The following is a 24,094-nucleotide window of genomic DNA, read 5'->3' as shown; positions in this document are numbered from 1 at the left end:
GCATCCTGATACTGCTGCTAACTAAAACAGTAGCAGCCTTTGGTACATCAGTAGTCTTCAGGGAGTGCTGTCAGAATAGTAACGTTCATTCTGTTTGCATGGTTCTTACCGTTAGGTCACACATGTGAGAACTGTATCTGAATCATTAATCATATTCCATGTCATTAGATCAAAGTTTTATCTTTTCCTGAGAATTTTAACAGCTTGCTAAACACCACATTAGCACCAGCTACCTTAGGAGTGAAAGAGCTGGTTTAAGCTGGAATGCAGAAGCTTGTATGTCCGAGCATGAGGCCCTCTCTGTACCAGCTTGCATATGCAGGATGGAGCACCAGTTGTGATCTTTGTCAGTTACATTTGCCTATGTACTACTGCCAGGAATGTTGTCTCCTACTGTCCTGACAGTTCCTGGTACTGAACAGCGCTCCCAGAATCCTATATACATATTTGCCTCCTCCAAACCGACATCATTGATTGCTCAAACCACCAGCTTTTTAGCTGTCCTCAGGGTGACCATTGTTTATCATACCTCACTGAGGTAACATAATTGTGTTAGTGGGAAGTATGGTTTATATATATAATAGCAATCCACTTTCTTATCACTGATACCATCATATAGCATTAGTGGACTTCGGTAGATGGAAATGGACTGATGAAAATAAATATAAGGTCAGTGTCATTGCTTGCATTTCAGAGGCAGACTGGTTAAAGGAAGTTAGTATTTTATCTTCGGTGCAACCAAAAAGACGGGTTTTGCTAGGCTCAAGTCGTGTTTGCTAGACAGATTCTTGAGCTGTATGAACTTTTTTTATTAATGAAAACTTAAATTAATACCTCTAAATATCACGGAATCTTCAGAGTTGGAAGGGACCTCTAGAGATCATCTAGTCCAACTCCCCTGCTAGAGCAGGATTACCTAAAGCACAACGGAATCACGGAATCTTCAGAGTTGGATATGATATGAAATCTTCATTAAAATACAAAGTGTGACTCAAGTGAACATTGGAAGTGGTGTATGGAGTTGATCAAACACTGGAGGTTGTGTAAATGTATTGATTTTGTTGGGAGAGAGTAAGGTTGTGGGTTTGTGTTGTAGTTAGCTGATCTGATGGTTGCCTTTTGGAGTAGGAGCTCTCCTCTGTCACCCACTGTGCAGTCTGCGTTTTTTCTTTGTGCTTGCTCTAACGCAGTCATGGTGAGTTGATTCAGTTGTCAAAATGCTGTAACATTTTAGTTCCCTGAGCCTGCCTACCATCAGTTTTTATACTGCAGTTTAGTTTCTTATTTTTGAGGAAGAATGAATATTGGGAAGGAATGTAAATAGTGACTGATTTTAGAAGGTAAACTGGGATTGAGTGATAGGGTGGAGACTTGTATACATATAAAAACAGAGCATGTTAAAACACTGCAGCAACAGGAGTGACAAAAGAAGGGGTATGTAGCAGTGAATGAGAGTATCTTAAACTGGTGTTCATAAGGGGAAAAACAACATGTGAAGAGGGTGATAGTGTTGATAATCTCAATTAACAATGCTCAGTCTGTAGGCTATGGTCAGATGTGGCTCACCCAGATAATTCATCTGGCCATTGCTTACCTGCTAGTGACTCTTCTTGCTGGGCAGACAGCAGATTGCATAGTAAATGTGTTCTTCTTGAGGGGTGTCAGCCGCTGCCATCTCTAAACTGCTGTCTTTCTGGAGGCTTTCAACCCATCACATAATCTCGTTGAAGGTGAGTACATGAATGTGGATCTGTTTAGGAAACATTTCCCATCCACTTCAGGATTCTTTTCCCAAACACTTGCTCTTGTTTATAATCTTCGACAATTTCCAGACCTTGGGGAAAGCATTTGATTCCAATCCAGTTTGAATATAATCACTTTGGATTGATTTTGCGATGTTGCAAATGTCATGAGATTCATATTATAAACTTACTACAGTATCTTCATTCACAGGCTTTTTGATTATATTAAATGAGAAGAATTCTACTTCTGTTTTATAGGAATATATTTTAAAAGGTTGTGTACTTACTGTTAATGAACAGTTGGATTAAGTATTTTGTGACTTTTTTTTTCTGACTGTAAGATACAGACATGTTACATGTGAATGATGAAAGTTGTTTATACTCTAGTAATACTAATAACTTCAGTATGATTTCAGGTAGCTGGGTATCTCAGACTCATTTCTGCCACTTTATTATAGTAGGAAAAAATATTCTAGCATAGTCTCCAAATCTGATTTAGCAGGGCTTGTGTGTTCACGAAGGGCAAGTTTAGAGATTTCTGTGTTCTTGGAGAATAGCCCGCCAGCTATCTTCCCCTGTTTTTAATGAGGAAGATTCAGATCAGGCATCTTTTTTCATTGCTTCTATTGCAATATGACATGTGTTGAGAAACTCTTGTTAGCACAGGTTGGTGTCTGGCTTTTGTGGCTTTCTAGATTATAAGATAATAAGTCCTGTATGTCCAGGGACTTGGAACAGCCTTTCCTTGTTTAGGTACTTGGAGGGTGCTGTTTTGAAGCTAAGTGAACTTTTCTAGAAGGTTGCTACAGTATTAGTAGTTGAGAAGATGTGCAGTTGACTGTACTGAACTTCTCTACTGCTTAGGAAATTGCAGAAATAGGTAAATATTAAAAATTTAATGGAAGGAGGACAATCAGGAAAAAGAACATTGGACAGAGCTGAAGGCATAGCAGAGGCTATGCTTTGTGAGCATGGAGACCTCAGGCTAGATTTGATCAGTTAGACTGATGCAGCTGAAAAGTGATTCACCGTGTGGCCTCATAAAATAACATTCATGTAAGAATCAAACCTCTGCTCCATCTCTACTAATGTTTTCTGCCATCTTTACTTAGCAGGTAGCGTTTCTTTCCTCGCTTGCACAACTTTTAATTGGGGTGAATACCTCATCAATTTTCATGTGGGTGCAGTAATGAGGTTATGCATGAGAGGGTAGGAGGGGCAGTGTTCATAAAACACGTGCAGAGTATGGTTGAGGACAGAAACTATCCCTGCAGTCATCTTTTGGAAAACATTGGAGGTGAGACAGAATGCATGCAGTGTTGATCCTTTTATTGATTCGTCGATAGCAGAATGAAACTTGAAAAGGAAAATGTATCGGAATGTTTTATGTAGACTGAGTCAAACTGAACCAGCAAGTTTAACTTTTAATGCCATGATTATTTTTTTTTAAATGGTCTTTAGCAAATACTCACAAACACTTGGCTAGCTAGAGCAAATGCTATGATGAAAATCCTTGAATGGGCTTTTCTTGGCAGTTATCCTATTATTTGAGCAGCTTAATCTGTTCTGTTTTTTAAACAGAAATATGATTTGATTACATAAGGTTAGGGTGGTTTATAAAGGTTAACTTTTGCTTCGTATCATAATTCTCTCTCTAACAGTGTCTGGGTTTTGGCGGCCTGTAATCCTAATACTCATGTTTTTAAATCTGTCTCATGTTGAGCTGGTGGGGGAAGGGGAGAATAAAAATTTTGGACAGTAAAGCTAGCAGGAAAATTCAAAATCCTGTACTTATTATTAAAAACTATTTTTTAAATGGGTTGGGGGTAGTTTGGGTTTAGGGAGGTGTCTTTGCTGTTCCACAAAGATCTCTTCTGATGCAGTCAGGTTGTTTTCCATGTAATGTCTATCTGTGCATGTGCTGTGGAGTTTCCTCCTTAATTTTTGAAAACTCCATTCTTGCAAGCCCTTTGAGGTACATTTGTACTGACATTTAGGGCTAATCCTGAGGGCCTCTTTCTACTTAGCAGAGACATTAAACTGCTGCTTTCAGAGCCTGCGGAGCCTGCACCCTGTCGCGGGGCATGGGTAGATGTTTTTGTTATTATTAACTGCTATAGCAAAACTTCTAATCATCAGTCTTACAACTTACTTGGAGAGCAAAGTGAATTTAGGACAAGTTTTGCTATAGTTTTTTTTGTGCTTTACTTCTGCAGTAAGTTTCGTAGTATGTCCAATGGATAGACTTCATTTCTGGCCCTGTAGCTGAGCAGAGCTTGTCATATTTATCTGAGCTGTTGCTGGGAATCAAGCTGAGGTATTTTTAATGTGGGTAGCTCATAGGTCTGGGCTTGAGAGGCACCATGAAGTTGACCCTAATGCTGTATCACACCTTACATAAGTTGAAGCAGCCCGAGGAATGAATTTAAGGACATAGATACAAACAAAATAGATCAGCTTCTGTATTTCTCAACTTGCTGCTGCTTTCCCAGGGTAAAAGCTCCTTTGGCATATGGAGAATTAAATGCTGCCTATACTTCAAAAGTTTTTGCTGTTAAGTGAGGCAATACCTCTGTGCTTTAGAAAAAGAGATGGCCTGTTTTAAACAAGGAATAACTGAGCATTTGTACATGAATGCTTATTGGAGCAGGAAACAATATTTAAAATGTCTGTGTGCTATGGGAGACCCAAGTCCAGTATCGTATGCAACTTTTTAAAGGGCCGATCTAATATAAATGGCTGGGGTATATGGGCTGTAATGATAATTACTTCAGGGTGTTACAATGCTTATCATATGATTTTCTATGGCAAGTGATTTATATCGGTTATGTTAGTTTGTTAGTTAAAGAGCACGTTAGAGTTCTGTTCAGCTGATAATCCATGAAGACAGAACTGCAAAACACCTTTTCAAAACTTCCCTCATTTAAAACAAACAAAAAACCCTTGGGAAACTACATTGCAAGTGAGGATGGGAGTTTCATTTTATTATTGGTTTTTGGTGGTGTTCTTAATGGGATTGCTGTTATCTTCTAGACTGTTTTAAACAGTATTATTTACGTTAATTTTAAGAGTTGCTCACTGTACGCATGGGCACCACCGATCCTGGTTGTTGAATGGTAAATGGATTTTGCAGAAGGGAAAAATAGCAAGTAATTATGTAATTTTAAACTGTTCTAGCACATGTGGCTGGGCAGCCTATATTTTCTGAGTTCTTTGCTTTATTTTTTCAGTCTTTGTGATAATTTTTTGCAATTGTTATAGTATAAATGGTATCCAAATACTTTAACTCCAAGGAGTGTGATTTTATTTATTTTTATTCCAATCTTCCCAATAGATGGATATTTTAAGGAAATCTAGGTATAGAAAGCACCTATTTGAGGATGCAGCTGACTGGGAAGACCACATGTTGAACAGAATACTTGTGTGCTATAGCCAGAGGATTTGAAAATACAGCAGTGCATTTTCTTGAGGCAGAAGCAAAATGTAACACAACAAGCCTACTTGTCCTGAATATTTTTCTTTATGTCTATGTTTATCCAGCTTTTTTTTTCCCCCCAGTAGTCTATTGCATATGTTGAATGTGCTTCCTTCATATTCTAGACTTATCCCAAGCAGCATTTGGAAGTTCAGCTGAATAACTTAGAATTTCATAAATATTGTTTGGAATGTGTATCTTGACAAAGGCAGTTTAATCTTTATGGTTGAAATATTTAAAGTTTATCATTTGGGTATTAAAGGCCTTTAAAATGCCTTTAATTATTTCTCTGGCAATAGATAAAACACCTTAAAGTTGCAATTCTTCTAATTTAGAAAGTCAGTGAAATAAAATTGGAGCTTTGGCATTATTATATTGATATTAACAACGGAAGTAAATGGGTGTCTCTTTGGCTTGCTTTACTGTAGAACAAGAGTCGTGAAAGCCAATGCAGTGTTTGAGTTTTCCAAGCAGTTGTGTAATGCTGTGTTTTGACTATTTTAGCTTTCACAGGTGACTAGAATGATTTATCTAATGTCAAGTGTCTGAAGTAATACTTGAAAAACTGTTGCATATGTCTCACAATTCATTTTACTCTGTAAGAGTTTTAATCTTTTATTTGCCAAATAGAAAATGGATTTTGACACTGGAGAGACTGCCTTAAACATTTGCACCAGTATCTTAATTTGTGATGTCTCAGGTCAGCTAGTAATGACAAATGTAATTTTTCTCCCATGGCTAAATGTGTTCAGGAGCCAAGGAGTTTTTAGTGCTTTAATTTTGTAATCCACCACTACTTCACCAATGCTCTCCCCACCCTCCCACAGTAAAGCCCAATTTTTGCTTGGGAGAAGACTGGATGATACGTTTTGTGTCAAATATGTCATGCTTGTAACCGTTTCATCACTGAATTTAATTTTCTAGCTTTTGCTAAGTTCGCTTTATTAAGTCCACTTAATAAAAAGTGAACTTCAGGGTCCCTTTTTCCTTATGCTTCCATCTTACTCTAGTTTCAGCACAACATTCTTACCTATGCACATTATGGTTTTGCTTTGCGATAGTACGTTCAATACAGCATCATCTGCTATCTTCTTTCAGGGGTATCTTCAATACGAAAAAGCCACGGAGCAGCTTTCAATGTTAGTTGAATGGTACTTTTACCTGGGAAGTTAAGCAGTGTTGTCCTCTATCTCAGTATCTAATATGCTGTGCTGGAGTACCTGTGGATATCATTTGCGTGTTGGAAAATACATGGAAGATGATTCCAAAGGTTCCTTTGAGAACCTCCAGGAAGTTGTTGTTGCTGATAAGATGGCAGTTCAGTGTTTTGAGTAAAGCCTGACTCTGAATAGCTACAATATGACAAGGTGCTGCTAAGCTTGTCTTCACCACTATAAATTGGCCTTATTTGCATTTAATCAAGTGGAGCAGTTCTCCTGAATTTCCTGTAATCTGTTGGACGTTTCCTGGGATAGTTTTCTGCTGTGTTAACAAGTTAAGGCAACTTGCAGAAATCTGGTAAGAGCGGTGTCAGGATCTGCAACTGGGTGCAGGGAGAGGGAAACTCCCCTTTTGCAGTGGCAGTGAGCTACTGCATTGTCACATCCTGTACCCTGATCTGATCTCAAGTACTCATGAGTTCTCTGATGAGGGGCCATGAGTTATTGAGGGGTGAACATATCAATAGTTTCTGCTAAAACTCTTCTACTGTGCTGTAACTGTTTAAAAGTTCTGCCAGAAATAAGATTGTCATTGCTTAAATGGTTATATGGGATGTTGGGGATCTAGAGCCAAATCCTTTTTCTGAATCAGGAAGGCTAACTCTAGTTTTCTAATTTAAATGCGCATTTATGGAGAGAGAGTCGAGAGGGCATACGGTCTGGTGGGGATTGAAGCGTGAAAGGTCCTGGAACAGGCCGATTTAATTCATGTCTGGAGAGCGAGGAGAGAGAAGATTTAGGATTATGTGACCTAAGAACTATCCCTTGAGAACTTCTGCTAGATCCTTCCCAACAACTCTCACGTATCCCCTGTGATACTGTCCGACCCTGTCTGAACTGCAACTAATGCTCTCGCTTTAGTATCCTCCTTTCCCCATTCCTTTTCATGGGCAACCGGACGTTCATTTTACCTTACCCCATTTTATGTGGCAATGGAGAAGGAGGGGAAGGCATGGTACCTCAAGTCACTACGTGTTATTTAATAAAATGGCATTAGAAATTAAACTCATCTGTTTTACTATTCATTAATGTAAGCCACCAAACTGTATACTAATGTAGTCATCTGGTCAAAGAGGTGGCATGTTTTGGAAAGGACATCCTCCTGGACATAGAATAGATGAGGCAAGGATGGGTGTAGCCTATGTCCATAATAGCATTTGTGGCAGAAGGGCATCGCAGCTTCAAAGCATATGTGTGTAATATTAAGCCTAGCTCATCTTAACAGTGTTCCCTCACCTCCACATTTTTATTGTACTTTCTTTTCTTTAAAAGGCCCTATATCGTCACTTTTAAACATGAATTGGATTTTACTAAAGTGACTGAGGAGCACAGTGAAATGGTTTGATATAGTAGGACAATATAGTAAGAGTAAGCAATAAAGGAAATACTATCATGTAATGAGAAAACAAACGTAAATTTAATTTCACATTGTACATGGCAGGAATTTAATATTAATTATAAATACTGTCTTAAATGCTGAGCACTGTAGTCACTGCATTACACTTAATCTGCAGCATTTCTGCAAGGATACCTAATAAAAAGCAAATAATGTTTTGTTATTACACTTTTGTGTTTCTTGTGCATAGTCTTTAAAGAAACAATGGTAACCATTAAGTACAATTCTTAACAGGTTGAATTAAATTCAGTGAAAACTTGCATTTTTGCTTTAATTTAGATTTATTTGAAACAGTATGAAAGGTATAAAATAAATGTAGTGGATAACGGATTTTAAATACTGCTTGCCATACTTATTTCAGAATAAACTGGACATTGAAAGTGGATCAAGAATGCAAAATATAGTTAGAAACTCCAGTCTGTAGGGAATGATGAAGACCACTTTCTGTTGTCATCTACTCTTCTGGTCTTTGTTTATTTTATTGGTGACATCCTTTTCCACATCAGTTTCCCCCAGTGTGAGAATATGCAGTCACTTTGCAAACAGCTGGAAGTCTTTCTGCCCTCATCTGGAGGCCACCGTCCCTTCTGGTGGACTGTATTAATAGATTACGTGAGTACTCCTAAACTGCTTCAGGGAAAGAGCAGGTGAAATAGTTTAAATCATCTTTCGAGTGATTTGCTTTTTAGCTGTGATTCAAGCTAATTTGGGCACAGAAGCGGATTAGGAGTGCTTCTGCACTCCTTTTGACTAGTAAAGCTCAGTTGAAGGATAACTGCCACAGCCACATTTGTGTGAGCGTCTAATTCAGTACAAGGCATCCTGGAGTTGTGAATTTTTTTTATATATATATTTTTTTTCCCCTTACGCTTTTGCACTTTGGGATATATTCATGCTTTTTCCTTTTCAGCTTTATTTGATTAGGGCATAATTAGAACTATCTCTAGGTTTCTGCAAACTCTGGGCATATTGCTTGGTTTGGTCTGCAGGTAGCTATATATGTATATCTATATATGTACATACCCACAGCAGAAAATTGCCTGATCCCTACTACATGCCTGGTGAAGGTAATGTTTATGTCTACTTATGTCAAGTTACTGAAGGGTTAAGTTGAATTTGAGCAGACATATTTAAGTTAGATAAAATTTGGTCTTTAACCTGTCCTCAATCACTGGTCAGAAATTGTTCAAGTTAGATAGACTGACTGGTTCTGCTCTGATGCTTTGTATTATCCACTCTGAAGCATTAATTTTTATTTTTTTCAGTGTTCATTGTAGTAAAAAATCAGTAAGTCAATACTGCAACAGATGGAGCTGAACAGGTGCACTGTGAGAGGTCCAGCTTCTTAGACTAAACATAATCTACATACAGAAAGGACAATTGAAAGAAAGCATAGTCAGACAATATAGGTAACGGAGAGCTAGTTGCAGGAGGAAGAATAGCAGGTGCCTTAAGAGATGTAGTAAAAGGCAAATACTTAATGAATATTGGGTGAAACACTAACTTGCGAAACTGACTTAAACTGCTGACATGCAATCACAACACTGTAGATTTTTTTCAGTCTGTGTGAGCTAACAGAAAACTATGTTGACATATTTTGTACAGGGTGGTTTGGTATCTAATGTCTGATTCTATCTGGATCTACTCTTTTTAATATTAGGCAGAAGTTCAAGCAACAGGCTGTGGGTTATCGAGGGGTGAACACAATAGTTTCTGCTACAGCTCTTGTACAGTGATATAACTGTTTAAATGTTCTGCCAAAAATAGTATCGTCATTACTTACGTGCTTGTATGAGATGGTGGAGATCTGGACCCTTTTTAAGGGTCCCATTTACTTTTTACCGTGCCTTGTCTCTTACAGGGTATAAACAGTCTGCCAGGCCGCCTTATGTCCAGTCTGATTCCTTAAATTTTACTTAATGGGAAGTGATCGTGAAGTTGATTCAATGGTGTTTTGGTGTAACTAGTACTTCCATAGTTGCCACTGCATTGTAGCATATAGATGACTATGTTATGTAATAGAGATTATGACTGTGCCACATACTCCCAAATACTTAAAATGTAATTGAAGTACCCACAATGAATAAGAAATATCCTTTATTTTACTCTATATTTCAGACTATTACAAAAAGTAGTATTCTTTTCTGGGTACATATTAGATTTTGCTACAGGATGGCAGGTAGTATATTTGAGATCAGTTTCATAAGAGTCCACTCTAGTTGTTTAGGTGTTATAGGTTGCTTTGTTCTATAGTAGAAGACCATGATGAAAGTGGCTTGGGGGCTAGCCATCCTCTGTTCACAGTCACTTCTTGTGAAGCAGTCGTGTTCAGCCCATTGATTTCTAGTATCGCATTTCTTACAGAAAGAATATTTTGCTTCTTAAAATATATTAGTCAGCTAATTGCCTTTTGAATTCCTCTCTGTCCACCAGATCCTCATGTACCAGCCTTTAACTTAGAAGGTCCTGAGGTTAAGCTGCCTCCATCATGTTAAAAATAAGTGCAGCACGAATCTGTTTCATCCGGAAGAACATATTTTTGGATTTGATGCAAAGCCTTCAGAGCTGCAAGATGCAAGGCTAAGGTGCCACAGAGTAGCCCAATAGCACTCAGAAAAAAACAGACATAACACTATAGGGCCTTCTGGGTTAGTGGTAGTTAGTATTGTATTGAGCAGAGAAGTGATGACTCTCAAGAAGTGGATGCTGCCAAAAGATAGGGAATCAGTGTTGCCATCAGTACTGATGCCAGTCATACTGTAGTATCTGCAGTGAAGTTGTGTGTCCAGTAGAGAAGAAAATGACCATTCAGTTTTCCCCTGTAGGAATTTTGAGTTATTCTGTTTGCATCTTGTTGAAACCTCTTGGGAATTTTGACTGTCCCAAGAAAAAATGGCATCATCACTTTTTTTCTTAGGTCTGAAATGTTGTTAAATGTCACGAATGGCAGACTTCGCTGGCAAAGTATTCCTTTTAGTATAAATTCTTTTCTTAATAATTTGCCTTGAGACATGGAATAGTTCAAAAGCAAGACGGAAAAAAGTAATGAAAAAGCCTAATAGGCATCAGAGGAAGTGTCTGAAACTGTACGCAGATATACACCCACCATAGTGATGATGGGAAGCATATTGTGGCTTCAGATGTGGTATATTGTGTGAAAAATATGAGCTATGGTCATGGAATGCCTCAAAAAGCTTGCAGCTCTTCAGCAAAAATATCGAAGATGCCCTGGGCTCTCTGAAGAAGTTATAGTAACTGTATGCTCCCTGTAGAATTTCGTATCATTAAGCTACTGTCAGCATGCAGTTCCTGATTTTAGCACTTGCTAAGCGTGACATCTTATTGCAGGCAGTGAAAATACCATGCCAAGTAGTGGCAGTAGGAATGCTGTAATCCTTCTTAAACACATTGGGGACATTCTGATATTCTTAATGGTTATTCTGTAACCATTCTAGTATTCTTCAGTATTTCCATTGAGTATGGCTGAATGTTGGACCTGAAAAAATAGCTGCCATTCTGGTTGTGCCATCAAGCGCTTTTTTTTGCCTGGGCTTTCTTCTGTTCTTCCCCGTCAGGGAAGTCCTCCTTTGATTCAGAATTTCCATCTTTTCTGAAGTTAGGTGGCCACATCACTGCAGAACTTCCTGCTATTTTATTACTTAAGTATACTCATTATTGTTAGTATAACACAGGATTTTTGCCATATATTTTTGAGTTGATGGTGTTTGTTCAGAATTAGGAAATCTGAAATCAAAGGCAGCATCATGACCAATTTTGACCCTGAGAAAACTCAGAATGATAGTGCTGCTGCCAGTCCTGTTATCTAACATTAGACTTCTGGGTGACAGTCAACTTGCACGATGTGTATGTCTTTCTTCAAATGGCCCTGCTTGCAACAAAACCCCAGAAGATCAGTTGGGCCTTTCGAAATGCAGGGCACTCTTGGCCTGCATTTCACCAAGTACTTGATATTAGTTGAGGCTTATCTCAGAATACAAAGAGTAATTACATGTCCATATATTTTGAGATAAAACCATGCAGACCAAACCATCAAAAATTCCATACTGATCCACCCCCCCCAAAGGACAGAATTAGGACAATATTAAACTGTACTTCAGCCAAAGCTGTTATTTTTTCTTTCTGGTGGACTTGACTTAATAATTGTCTGCTTCAATCAAATTTAGTAAAGAACTGTGTGAACATGTTTCATGTCTCTTGTGAAAGACTGGGTAGAGTTAATATGTTCAGGACATATTTGTTGCGTTTCTTGTCCAGTGAGGTGCAGAAGCTCCAGCTGAGTGTACAGAGCAATAACATCTTCCACATAAAACTGGGGTAGCTGTGCAGCTAGAGAAATTCCAGAAAAAGTATTTCTGGACACATAAGTACTTGATTATGTATAAATGTTCTAATTGGGGACGATTCATGCAGCGTATCCTTATGTTTTTATTAAATTTGAGACCTAATAAAACCATTCTGCGGACACAGCTTAAGTTAAAAAGAAAGGAACATGAGATTTTCAGTTTTGGCTCAGGTAAATGGAGGACCACCCTGTCTCACTGGTTCTTACACATGTACAGCTTGGTGCATGTTTCACCATTCTTATTGTTGAGGTCTGTGACGCCTTAGTTTTGGGTTGTGGGCAGTAGGAAAGGCTCTTTACCTGTTTTAAGTACTTCCGCCTACAGGTATTGCTGCTGCAAAATTCTGATCTTGATTAGTTGAAACTAGCTTAAATGTCCATACATACTTTCTAAGGTTATAAACTCAATACCAGTAAGCATTTTCATGATGAGAACTGCCATAGTGCATTGAATTCATTATGTGATCAATGGGGTTACTGTACTTCCATTTTAAAAACAATATGCAAAACTCATTGTGGTAATTGCTTATTCGTAATTACAGATTTCAGAATAAGACTTTCAGGATGTTATGCTTGCCGTGTAATATGTAGGCAAGCAAGTGTTTTAAAATTTAATATGGAATACTGTGTATATGTTTCTTCATTTCAGTGGAAGTTACTGAACTTTCTCATTAAATTTTCCATGAAAGTGTTGGACTGAATAAATTCTTCCTTTGGTTGCAAAGAATACGTCGGATATGGAGTCAATCTGCAACTATCTTCTTCAAGAATCTAGACTTGCCATCTCTAATTAGATGCTGTATGGCAGAATTGATTCTGTAATCTACATTTGCATTAAAAACTGACTCCTAAAATTGCTCAGATAGCTTGTAATGTTCACAGTTTGTATCATGTTATTTTTCTGAGTTTGCAGATGTGAAAATTTTGTGCATCTGCAGCTGGAGACTTTTAGAGCACAGAAGCCTTTATAATTGCAGGCTTAGAAAATTTTCAACAGATTCTGCTAGTAAGGATATTACATATTCTCAGACGGCTATAAAACATCGAAGTCCAGATGATGGGACAATGGCAGTATGAAATTGATAGGGTTTTAGACACTTCACAACATTCCCACAGGAAGCAATGCGCTGATCTTGTGCTCTGTTGTAATGGGAGGGTCAAATGAATTCCATGGCCATCAGTGTAATTTGCCCTAAATGTTGTTAAGATGTGGATCAAGTAACTGCATTGCTGTACATGTGCCGTTTTCCTATATGTTCTTACTTTCTCATTAGGCTGAATTTTATTTGAATGTTCTTCTTAAATAGTACTTCTGCCAAGGAAATACTAAACTTAGGAATGTCAAGGCCAAAGATGTCTCCTTATAAATATAGCAGTCATTGTTGCTGTGAAGTGCTGGAGAATTCTGTAGCCCCTGGATAGAGCGAGTGATCACTGTGAACAGCATTAACTAATCATTTTACAGCATTACCTTCTGTCATCAAGAAAAGCAGTTCATAGGGTGGAATAAAAATCAAATCCAAGCATGAACAGATAGTTAAGATTATGTATTAACAGTACATAAGGTATAACTGAAAACTTTACAGGCTTTATTTTCCAAGCTGCCTAGTTAAGCTTTCCAAATTAATGTTGCTACTAATAAATAAATAAATATGCCTCTGCTCAGTTCTTTTGCCTTTGCTGCATATGCTCTGTTCTATGCTGAAATTGAAATATGCTTTTAAAATGAGAACCGTATCTTTAATTTATCTTCAGTTGTCTGATGAACCAACTATAATATAGGTATCTCCAATAGTGCCACAAAATTAATGGTACCATGCATAGAGCGCTTTTGTGATCATTAGAGCATCCCCCAAAATGTTCAAACTACAGTATCAGGCTAATTTGGTGGTTGGCACTTTGAATTCTGGAATGTACAAAGACTTAGGATTGTTTGATGATTCCTTTAAAGCTTAGGTTGGAGGAGGAGACAGTTCAAACTACAGACCTGACAGAAAGGGGCAAGGAGAACAGCAGAGCATCACTTTTCCTCCTGGAACGTCAGCTAAAATAAGAAAAGCCAACGCTTATTGGTGTTAATCAGTGAGGTCCTTAAGAGCTCTTCTCTGCTGAATGTTAGAAAGTGTGGTTATTTTCTTCACAACATGGACTAAGAACTTGAATATTCATCTCAGTCTTTCAAGCTATGTTCTTAATTAGGCATGTGGTTCACATAATTTTGTTCTTCATTCTTCTCAGGTCTGTCTCAAATTGACTTGCCTCAAAGGGATGAAGAAGGATGAGAGGGAACCCTGGGAGATGCGTGAACAGTTCCCATACCTCAAGATTAGATGGATGTGAGGGTTGAGGGTGGGAGAAAAGGGAGCCTTTCCTTCAGTCTGGTACTGCCACGTAGTACTGTGTCCTATTTAGTCACTGTAACCAGCAGCATACTCCGGTTCCTGTGTCTCCTTGGCTAATGTCTAGCCAGTCAGAAAAAGAGTTAGATAAAAACCCTAATTACCACCTATTCTTGCTGCTGCTGGAGATGGAAGAACTGGGGAAGGCAGTGACACACAGGCCTGAAATGCAACCCCTACCCACCACTGGCTGTTCTTGTCTCCATTCTGATTCCTCCCTCAGTTGCAGCCCCTAGATCTCCAGAATGTAGGCATAGGCAAAGGTGGCACTTCGGGTATTTCCCAGGGCTGGTTTCCATCCTTAAGAAACCTATAGATAGTTGTAAATACTGTAAGAGTACTGCTGTAGAAATACAATAACACTGTGCAGCATTTCAAACACAGTTTGAAAAGTACCAAGATAATAAGAAGGTTGTGTGACTATGGTTTGTGATGCTCACCGTTTGTTAGCGGATCTCTCCATTCTGGCCAAAAGGGAAACGGTTTTACAAGGTTCAGGCTTGTCCCTAAAGAAGTAGAGTGCTATGAAGTGGGTAAGCAGTGTCAGAGCATAATACTGGCATCATATGATTGCTAGACCATAGTGTTGTCTGGTGCTGCCCATTGCTGCCACTTTGTCAATGCCTGAAGCAGGCTTTGATATGCAGTATTACTCATCAAGCTTCCCCTATGTATGCATATGTTTATATTTACATTTTAACTTATTTTTGTTTGCAGGTTACTAGTGGGAGGTGGAGTGAGCACTTTTTTTTAAGTCAAAGTGAGGTGCTGTAGTTAAACTTCTAAATACTTTTTTTAGGTTTCTGTGGTCAGAGGTTATTTCTTGTTCTCACCTATAGGTCTTCTCACAGTGAAAAATTAATATACCTACAGTATTGCTAGTAATTCCTTCTGTGAAGACATGCCCAGCTGTCTCTGCATGCTTTCATTTGTGGAAAAAGAATCAACTGCTTTTTGAAAGAAGTAGTTAATAGATTTGTATCTATCCAAACGCATATTAGGAGGGAAGATTAAATTCTTACCTCTTAAGTGATAGAGGTAGCATGCTGTTACACTGCATTTCAATTTTGGGTGGTAATTCATTCTTGTTAAGGACTTAATGGGATGCTGCCAAAGCACAAGACAGTTGTTCGCATGCTTCTGAAGTCAGTTATGAGGTTTTACTAGTTCAAAACACAAGGAGAATGTCAATATGTATTCTTCTTGCCTATTTAATCTGCCTAACTGATCTTTTAATGCTCTAAAAGTAAACATTAGTCATACTTTTGTAGCCTCTGTGAGTTTGAGTCATTATTTAAAAATTTGAAAGTAATCCATGTTAGTAAATATCTTTCTGGTTTGCTTTTTAAAGTTCTAGGATAACAACACTGACTGAGTTTTCAGTGAGTTTTCAGTGTGTTTTAAGTTCGGTCCATAGCTGGCTGGATTGTATGCGTCCTGTGCAACATGGAACTCCTGCTTTGTCTTGTACCATACTGCAGGCACTTGGCACTAAACAAATTAACAATAGACCTTGCTATACTAAGATAAGAGGGTAATTTTACAGGTACAGCATTTCATAAATCACATTACAGTTGACAGCTCAGAACTAGAGAATTAATTTATATTTAGAAATCTAGTGGAATGGGAATAGTTGCAGGCTTATTAGAAACAAATGTCACATTGCTGTTTGATACAAAGATTTCTAGGTCAGAATGACTGATGTTTGTGTGAATTTTCTTATATAAACATGACTAATTGCGTTTGAAAGGCCACAGTTTTATCAGTTAATGTATGCTATATAACTGCTTATTTAACATGTAAGAGAGTGTTCCTGAAAGTTCTGCACTCTTATTTTTTTATTTACTTATTTTTAATGTCATTTGACTGATGCTGTGATAGTTCAGTCAGTGGAAACATGCAAGTTTGCTGACATCTGGACTTGAATTTCAATTCTTCTTGTTCTTTCACTGTGTAGATGAAGAAATCTGCTCATGACCTCTGTGTAGTGGTACTTCGGATGTTAGACTTGTACTGATTAAACAAGTAGGAACTTGATGGGTCTTTCAGAGTCTTGAATGACATTAGCTTTGTTCTGTTGAAATGAATTAGTTCAGAGTAAACCTGTGATATTTTGGGAATCGTAGATATACAGAAGAATTTGATGTAGTTTTAAAATTTCTATTAGAAGTGATGCATGTTACTGATATAAGTGGATACTTTCATAAAATAGACAAAATGAAAAATACATATAAGCTTTTCTAGTCTTGAATACTAACTGTCTTTGGAAGTCTTTCATGGTAGTTTGCTCATCTAATCTGTTGTCTGTTACAGTATTCCATTTAGTCATCTGAACTTCCACTTAACTAATGAATATCATCTTTAACACTTCTTTAACTAATTAATTTTGCATTGTTATCTAAATTCCAATTAGAATATCTCTTAGGAGGGTTGGGTTTGCGGATGTTGCTTGTTTCAGAAGCGGTGTTCCCCCAGGCATTTCTAAGCCTAAACTTTGTTTACAGAGCTTTACAGCATCAATACCTGTAGCCTTGTTAGTTTGGCTTTTGAGTGATCATGAAAGAGTTGCAGTTGGGGTAACGTGCACTGCAGTTCTTCTCACAGCAGTCTGGTAGCTAATTTGAAGAATTAATGAACTTTCTAATAGTTGAAAGGTTTTGCTATCTGAATTTTAAGAAGTTGGAAAAATTATGTGCCAGAAAAGCGGAAGATTAGTGCCTTGATGGCAATCCATCAATGTTTTTTAATGGTATATGGGCAATGTAGAACTGAAGGTATGCATGGGAGGGCTTTTGTTCTACAAGGAATTTTGTGCAGCAGAGAATGTACAAGCTTTGAGGATTAAACTTCCTCTACATAGATTCTCCATTGTATAGATTCTTATTGATTGAAAGAAGGGAATATGTCAAGACCATTAATTTGATAGTGTGAAAAAATAGACCGATTGCCTATGGTGCATATTATTACATTATGTCGCCTCTCAATGTTGCATGAAGTAGAGCAGCAGCAGATGTACCGGGTAGCTATCCTGTCTCAGAATGGCACTCTTGCATTGATTCTTTCATGATCTTAATTCTGCTTAAGTGGTATTCTGGATATAGTAAATACTTGGTTGATAGACTGTATTAGAAAACTAGCTTTAAAAAGGAATGCAGAAAATTACAGGAGTGTTTGTCAGAGTGACAGAAAACTTCATAATGTTTACAAAAAAATTCTCCAAAACTCTTAATGTTTCATCTGTGTATATGCACTGGCTGTAGAAATGAAGAAAATATAGTGATTAGAAACTGAGAGTTTAGTAATTTACTTTAAAACTCTATAGATTTAGGGAGGACTGTTGTACTTATATAGTAAATGAGATGCTAAACTTTAAGTACTTTCTAGGTCTTAGAAAACAGGTGACCTAAGATATGCCTAAAACTTAGGTTCTTGATTTTTATCTCCCCCCTCCCCCCCTTCTTTTCCTCGATTTCTTTCTAGGTTTAACTATAGATCAACACATCATCTTGCATCCCATGGGTTTTATGAATTTTTAAATTGGTTTGATGAAAGAGCATGGTATCCACTGGGAAGAATAGTAGGTGGAACTGTAAGTATTGTAACAATAATTTAAAGATGAGTTTGCAGTAAGTTTTTTTGAACTTTCAATACAATTTGACATTGATAAAAGGAGAACCTTAATAAAATATGCTTTTAATTGTCAGATTGTTGCAGAGGGAATAGCAAAATGTTTTAATTTTTAGCTGCAGGAGACAGTAAGTCAACATGCTTTAGTCTTTACCCAACAGCATACTGTTTCATGTGAACAAGAAATACAGAACTGAGTTTTACTTCTCACATATGAACTTGTAATAAATAAGGATATTATGACTCCTTTAATTCTGGTACATGAAATGAAAAAAGAAAAAAAAAAAAATTTAAAGCAGTTATCTAAACCTCTAAAGGCACAAGTTTTAATCCAATGTTAAGTGGACTTCACGTGTGTATGGTAAATGTTAGGGTTTCACTGGAAAAAGACCTTTTGAAATTAAATCAGCAGGGCACCTGTATAAAGCATAAGGAGTAGGTAAGGTTGGTATCAATGCAAGCTACACGACAGGAAAGCTGTACAAAACAATATTACGAAATCAGAATACGTTGGTAGAATGGCTTTAGTAACACTAAGTAACACAGCCATGTGTTACTTAATGTGTGAAAGTGTGATAAAACTTTTTGATTATAGTACATGCCATTTAAATGCATTTACGAAGTTTTTTGTAACAATTAGAACACCGTTTTACTATCTTAGAGATACTTGCAACTTTTTATGTAATGTATGTATACATTTTTTCCATACCTGTCGTATACAAAGTTAAAACCTTTAGGAAATAGAATTGAAATGTTGATTGCATACGTTATTTTGCAAGTCGCATGGTATATTGTGTTTTGATAGTTTATCTAGAAAACCAGCTCTCAAGGATATATGCAGGTCAACATTCTGTCGTCTGTTAATTTAATTTAGTACAACGCCCTTCTTAGCTTTCACAAGAAACTAAGGCAGGTGAAGCACATACTGGAAAAGTTAGTACATATTGATTTTTCTAATGTTGATAAATGTGGGAGGGTAGAATTCCCATTAAGAATATTTTAATGTTCTCCGATAATCTATGATTGGTTCAATAGATTTGTGTAAGTCTATGCTACCTTTCCTGGAGGACATCTTAATTCAATTTTATAGGACTTTATTTTAATCCTTTATATCCAAAGATGTCTACGCGCGTTTTGTAAATTTATAATATTCAACTGACTGTCCATCAGCTTTTCAGCTTAAAAAGAGATCTTGTTGATGCGCATTTTCTTTCTCCATGGGTAACAAGAAGTGAAAGAGTGGCGTGGTATATTTTGGAGGAAAATGGATAGAGCTGGGGAATGTTCTTGGGTTTCTTGTTGTCTTAGGATTTTCGGGTTCATTTTTCTCTTAAAGCTGCTACCTGGCTTGAAATTCTCTCGCAAACTTCAGCTTTTGCTTCCATACCTTTACAACACATTCTTTTTATTATCTGATAAATGTCAGGTAAGATAGGATATTATCTGTATGCTGCTTATCCATTTACAAAATGGATTATATGTAATTGTTAGCGTTTGGATAAAATTTAAAGGACCTCTGGTATTCAGTATTGTCAAAACATGATTATAGTAGTATTAAAATAATTCCATTAGCTTTACCTACTCAATGCTTGTATCAACTTAAGAAATGACTGTTTCATTGCAAATTATATGCTAATAAACCTACCATGATTGTTTTCTGCAATAACCTAGTGGTTTTTGGTTTTTTTTTCCTCCTTTTAGGTGTACCCAGGACTAATGGTGACAGCAGGCCTTATACATTGGATTTTAAATATGCTTAATGTGACAGTCCATATAAGAGATGTATGTGTGTTCCTAGCACCAGTTTTTAGCGGCCTTACAGCTATTTCTACTTTCCTGCTCACCAGAGAACTGTGGAACCAGGGAGCAGGGCTTTTAGCTGCCTGTTTTATTGCCATAGTTCCAGGTTACATATCCCGATCAGTAGCAGGATCATTTGACAATGAAGGCATAGCTATTTTTGCACTGCAGTTCACATACTATTTATGGGTAAGTAATTGCTGAGTCTTTTGCTTTGGAAAGGTTTCTTTGGTTCCTCCTTCCAACCAAATGACTGATTTTGCTTAGAATCCATTGAATTCTCATTTTCCTCCCTCTCATCTCTCTTCCCCTTGGCTCTTGATCAGGCAAGTACTGAGAAGTCACATGATCTGAACCACTCTGTAATCATGCCCTTTAGTTTGCTGTGTAAAAGTCCTGTTCAACTGAAGTATATGTGTCCTGTAGTAGTAATAATAATAATAAGTCTGTAAATTTAAAGCAAACAGGAGGGTTGTTTCTGGTTTTCAGTTTGGAGGTAATAGTATTATGTGAGCATCAGACTTTAGCCTCCTTATTTAGCTAGTGAAAAGCAGTAGACTGAATATGAAGTGCTTTGAATTGTCTTCTGGAGAAGATTTTGACTGTATGGATGGGCCGGGCTTGGGCTTTGGCTTTGACTTAAGCATCAAAATTAAATACCCAAAGCTGTCCAGAGCAAGATACTAATATTGCTTGCATGATTTAAACAAAATAGGCTGATGTCTTTTAATTAGCCTACTTGCTAGTGTGGCTTGTCTGTCAATCCTTAATCTGTAGGTAGAATTACATCTGTAATGCAGTTTTGTATGAAGGAGTTTAGGCAAGCTGGAGTTTTTCTGGACTGTTGCATCTATTTTGGAAATACCACAAGTAGAATAATTATATTGTTAATTCAGCATAGACACTGCATGGTACTGTCTCTTGTGCATTGATGCATATACTTTTCAATTTGAGTGTCTCCATGTATGTACGTGGTCATTACAGCTTTTCCCATGATTTTGTCAAGAGTTCTACTTTTCAGAAGCAGGTGCGTACTCAGAAGTTTTTTAGCTTTAGAGTGTTTCAAACTTGGGATATTGTTGGTAGAAGTGTAATGGAAGGGAATTCAAGTTTTTCATGACTGAGTGACCAGTGTTACTTAAATGTGGGTTTTTCAAATCTGAACTTAGAATAAACTGCAGCTGTAAAGGTGTACTGTGTTTGATAACAGTAATAGAATCAACCTAAGCTGTTACTTTATAACAACTGAGGCATGATCGCAGTTATCTGTTCTTATGGAACTCATATTTAACTAAACTGCATAGTGCAATAATGTTTGCGTGAACTCTTGTAGAATTATGTGTGAATCAAATATATTTTATAGTGAACTTTCTAGCTTTATTTAATGTCAGGTTTTCATTCCTATTTTCCCACACCACAATCACTGCCATCAGTTTTGGACAAAATCATACTCCTGGGCCAATTTATGGATCCTGCTAAACCTTCAGTAGTGTCTGGATGCTCTCCCTAACCTTAAGGGAATTTTTAAAAATTACAGAATAACTCTTTTACCTATAATTGCAGAGTTGGGTCCGATGACAACCAAAGTAAGTCATGGATAGTCTACACTTAGTCTTAGACTTAGTCTAATGTCTCAGACAAAGTAGCACAGAGGTGTTGCAACAACTTTTCTATTGGGTCGTGAAGCAGAGGGTTGCATTGCATCCTGCCTCTGCTTTAACTAGAGAGAGAGGTGTAAGCTGTTTTGCATGTGAATGAATTGCACTTGTGGTTTGGTTTTATGGGCATGAGTTCAGAAGTACAGAAATATAACTTGATATGCGCTGAAGAAGTTCTCTTGACAATTGTTTTGGAATTAAATTTTGGAATATTGTCCAGTATTTGTTTGTCATTCATAAATACTTGGGTTTTTTTAAAGGTGAAGTCTGTGAAAACTGGGTCGGTCTTTTGGACAATCTGCTGCTGTCTATCCTACTTTTACATGGTAAGCCTTTTGAATATGTATATACACACTAGCTAAACTATTTGAGTAAGGTTTACATAATCCATATGTTGATGAAGAACAGAAGGAAGAGATTTTAATCTTTGTTGGACCCATAATATAAAATTGTTGCTTCATATTACTAATAAAACCTTAAATATATGAGTAAAAAAAGCATAATAAATATTTTGAAATTTAAAGTATTTAAATAAATACAGTAAAAACAATTTTTCTAAAAACTCTTAGGTAGAATAACTTTACTTACAAATTTATCCTATGCTGTGAATAGGTACTCTGATTCAGTGGGATTTTTGTTTTGGTGCAGGTGAATTAAGGTAGACTTTTTAAATTCGTGTGTCTGTGTGTCATTATTACTAAAATGCAATAATGATAATAATATTTAATATTTATGGACGAATTTACACTAATATAACTTTGAAAACTATTTCTTTGTCTATAATCATGCCATAAACTAAAACCACAGAACTGCAGAATGAATTCAGTGTCAGATTAAAGGATCGTAAAGTCCCTTTTCATTCCTGATCTGTGAAAATGGAGGCTATTGCAGAGATGTTCCTAAGGGCTAACAGAGGTGAAAAACAGTAGTAAAATTGAGGAGATAAAACTAATTGCAAAATGGAGGGAATTCGTTCCCCCCCTTCCTCCATCTTCTGAAAACGTGAACTTGAAGAATTTTCCTGTATGAATCAGTCAAAGGTCCTTTTTTTCCCCTGATAATTTTTTTTGTGGCTATATGAAAAATAAATTGGACTCAAACTAACCAGTGATGGGACAGTCAGGCAAATTGCTTGGTGTCGGTTAAGACTGAAGTCTCGAATATTGCTTTCCTACAGTCAGGTAACTAGGCGTGCAAGGAAAAAGGTGTTTATGAACCGTTTTGCATGCCTTAAAGTACAAGGTTAATTCAGAGGTTATCTGGATGCTGCCTAGATTTCCCCTAGCTGTAATGTTCATTGGGTTTTCTGGGAGATTTTTGCTGTTAATATAGCAAATAATAGTCCTGTATATGTCACCAAAGAGGACAGCTATCTCTTGTTGAGACTACATTTATTTCCTCCTCTATTTCTCCTCCTTTTTGCAAAGTCATTAAATAAACAACCACTTTTTTATACATAGCGTTGCTGTTTATGTAGTGTTACAGTGAAGAGATTCTGTAAGTTTGTACCAAACCTACGTGCAGTACAAAATCAGGCAAGTAAGTTTGTGAATTGCTATAATTATATACCATAGTCTTTTTTATATTGTGCCAATTTATTGGCAAGATCCTCTAAAAGTTCTCTTCATAAATATGGAGGTAACAAATGCAATACTTTTACAATTTTACTGATGAAAAGTCACACAGTAACAAGTTCTTCCCATCTTAGGCTCACTGGTGTCTTAGTCTGTGCGATTTGTACGAGAGGCAGGGGATGTGATATATAGTGTGCATGGTGACAGAATTTATGGAATCAATGTCATCATCATGACATTCAATCCTTGAATGTAAATTGATGTGGTGGTTTTTCTTATTTTATTTCCTTTCAAGTGCTGTCAGCCAGTGAAAGGTTAAGATTTGTCCATAGCTTAGCCTCAGTGATTAGGTGATAGAATTTTATTGCTTACAGAGGGTACCTGCTTCGTTCCTGGTGTCGGCTTTCCATATATTTTATTTCCCTTTGGGAAAAAGTTTTGTTAAGATGCCCTTCTAGATATTTTGCTTAGGTAAATTTTTAAGACAAAGCATAATTGTACCATTCGTTACATAGTATTCATTTGCCTTTCTCTAATGGAATTAGTTACATTTTCAGTGTAAGCTGAAAATTAAATTAAATAACAATTTTGAGGTAGTAAGAGTGAGTCTTGCATGGGGGGAGTTTGGGGAAAAGCTTCTTAAAAGAAGAACAGATACTGCATGGACTGACAGAAGTCTTTCTTGATAACTAAGTCTGCCTAAAATATATACCTACTTCACTGTGGTAATTTGACCCATAGCACTGCATTGCATTCCATACGGAGAAGGGGTTTTTCCTTTAATTTATATTTTTAGCATTTATTTGACTTCAGCAACTTCCGCTTCTTAGCGGAAGGATA

At 37.0% G+C, this 24,094-nt stretch overlaps 1 protein-coding gene across 1 annotated transcript in view; it reads left to right on the top strand.

The window, feature by feature from the left end:
- The window catches only part of STT3B (STT3 oligosaccharyltransferase complex catalytic subunit B), a 53,413-nt gene that overhangs the window by 4,210 nt on the left and 25,109 nt on the right, over positions 1-24,094 (top strand). The window contains exons 2-4 of the mRNA XM_054193430.1: positions 18,076-18,184; positions 19,924-20,211; positions 21,941-22,006. Coding sequence (XP_054049405.1) covers positions 18,076-18,184; positions 19,924-20,211; positions 21,941-22,006 — 463 coding nt within the window. The remainder of the gene's footprint in view (positions 1-18,075; positions 18,185-19,923; positions 20,212-21,940; positions 22,007-24,094) is intronic.

The sequence above is a fragment of the Rissa tridactyla genome, chromosome 2 (assembly GCF_028500815.1).
Source record: "Rissa tridactyla isolate bRisTri1 chromosome 2, bRisTri1.patW.cur.20221130, whole genome shotgun sequence".
Taxonomy (NCBI): domain Eukaryota; kingdom Metazoa; phylum Chordata; class Aves; order Charadriiformes; family Laridae; genus Rissa; species Rissa tridactyla.
This window is presented reverse-complemented; position numbering and strand designations above follow the sequence as displayed.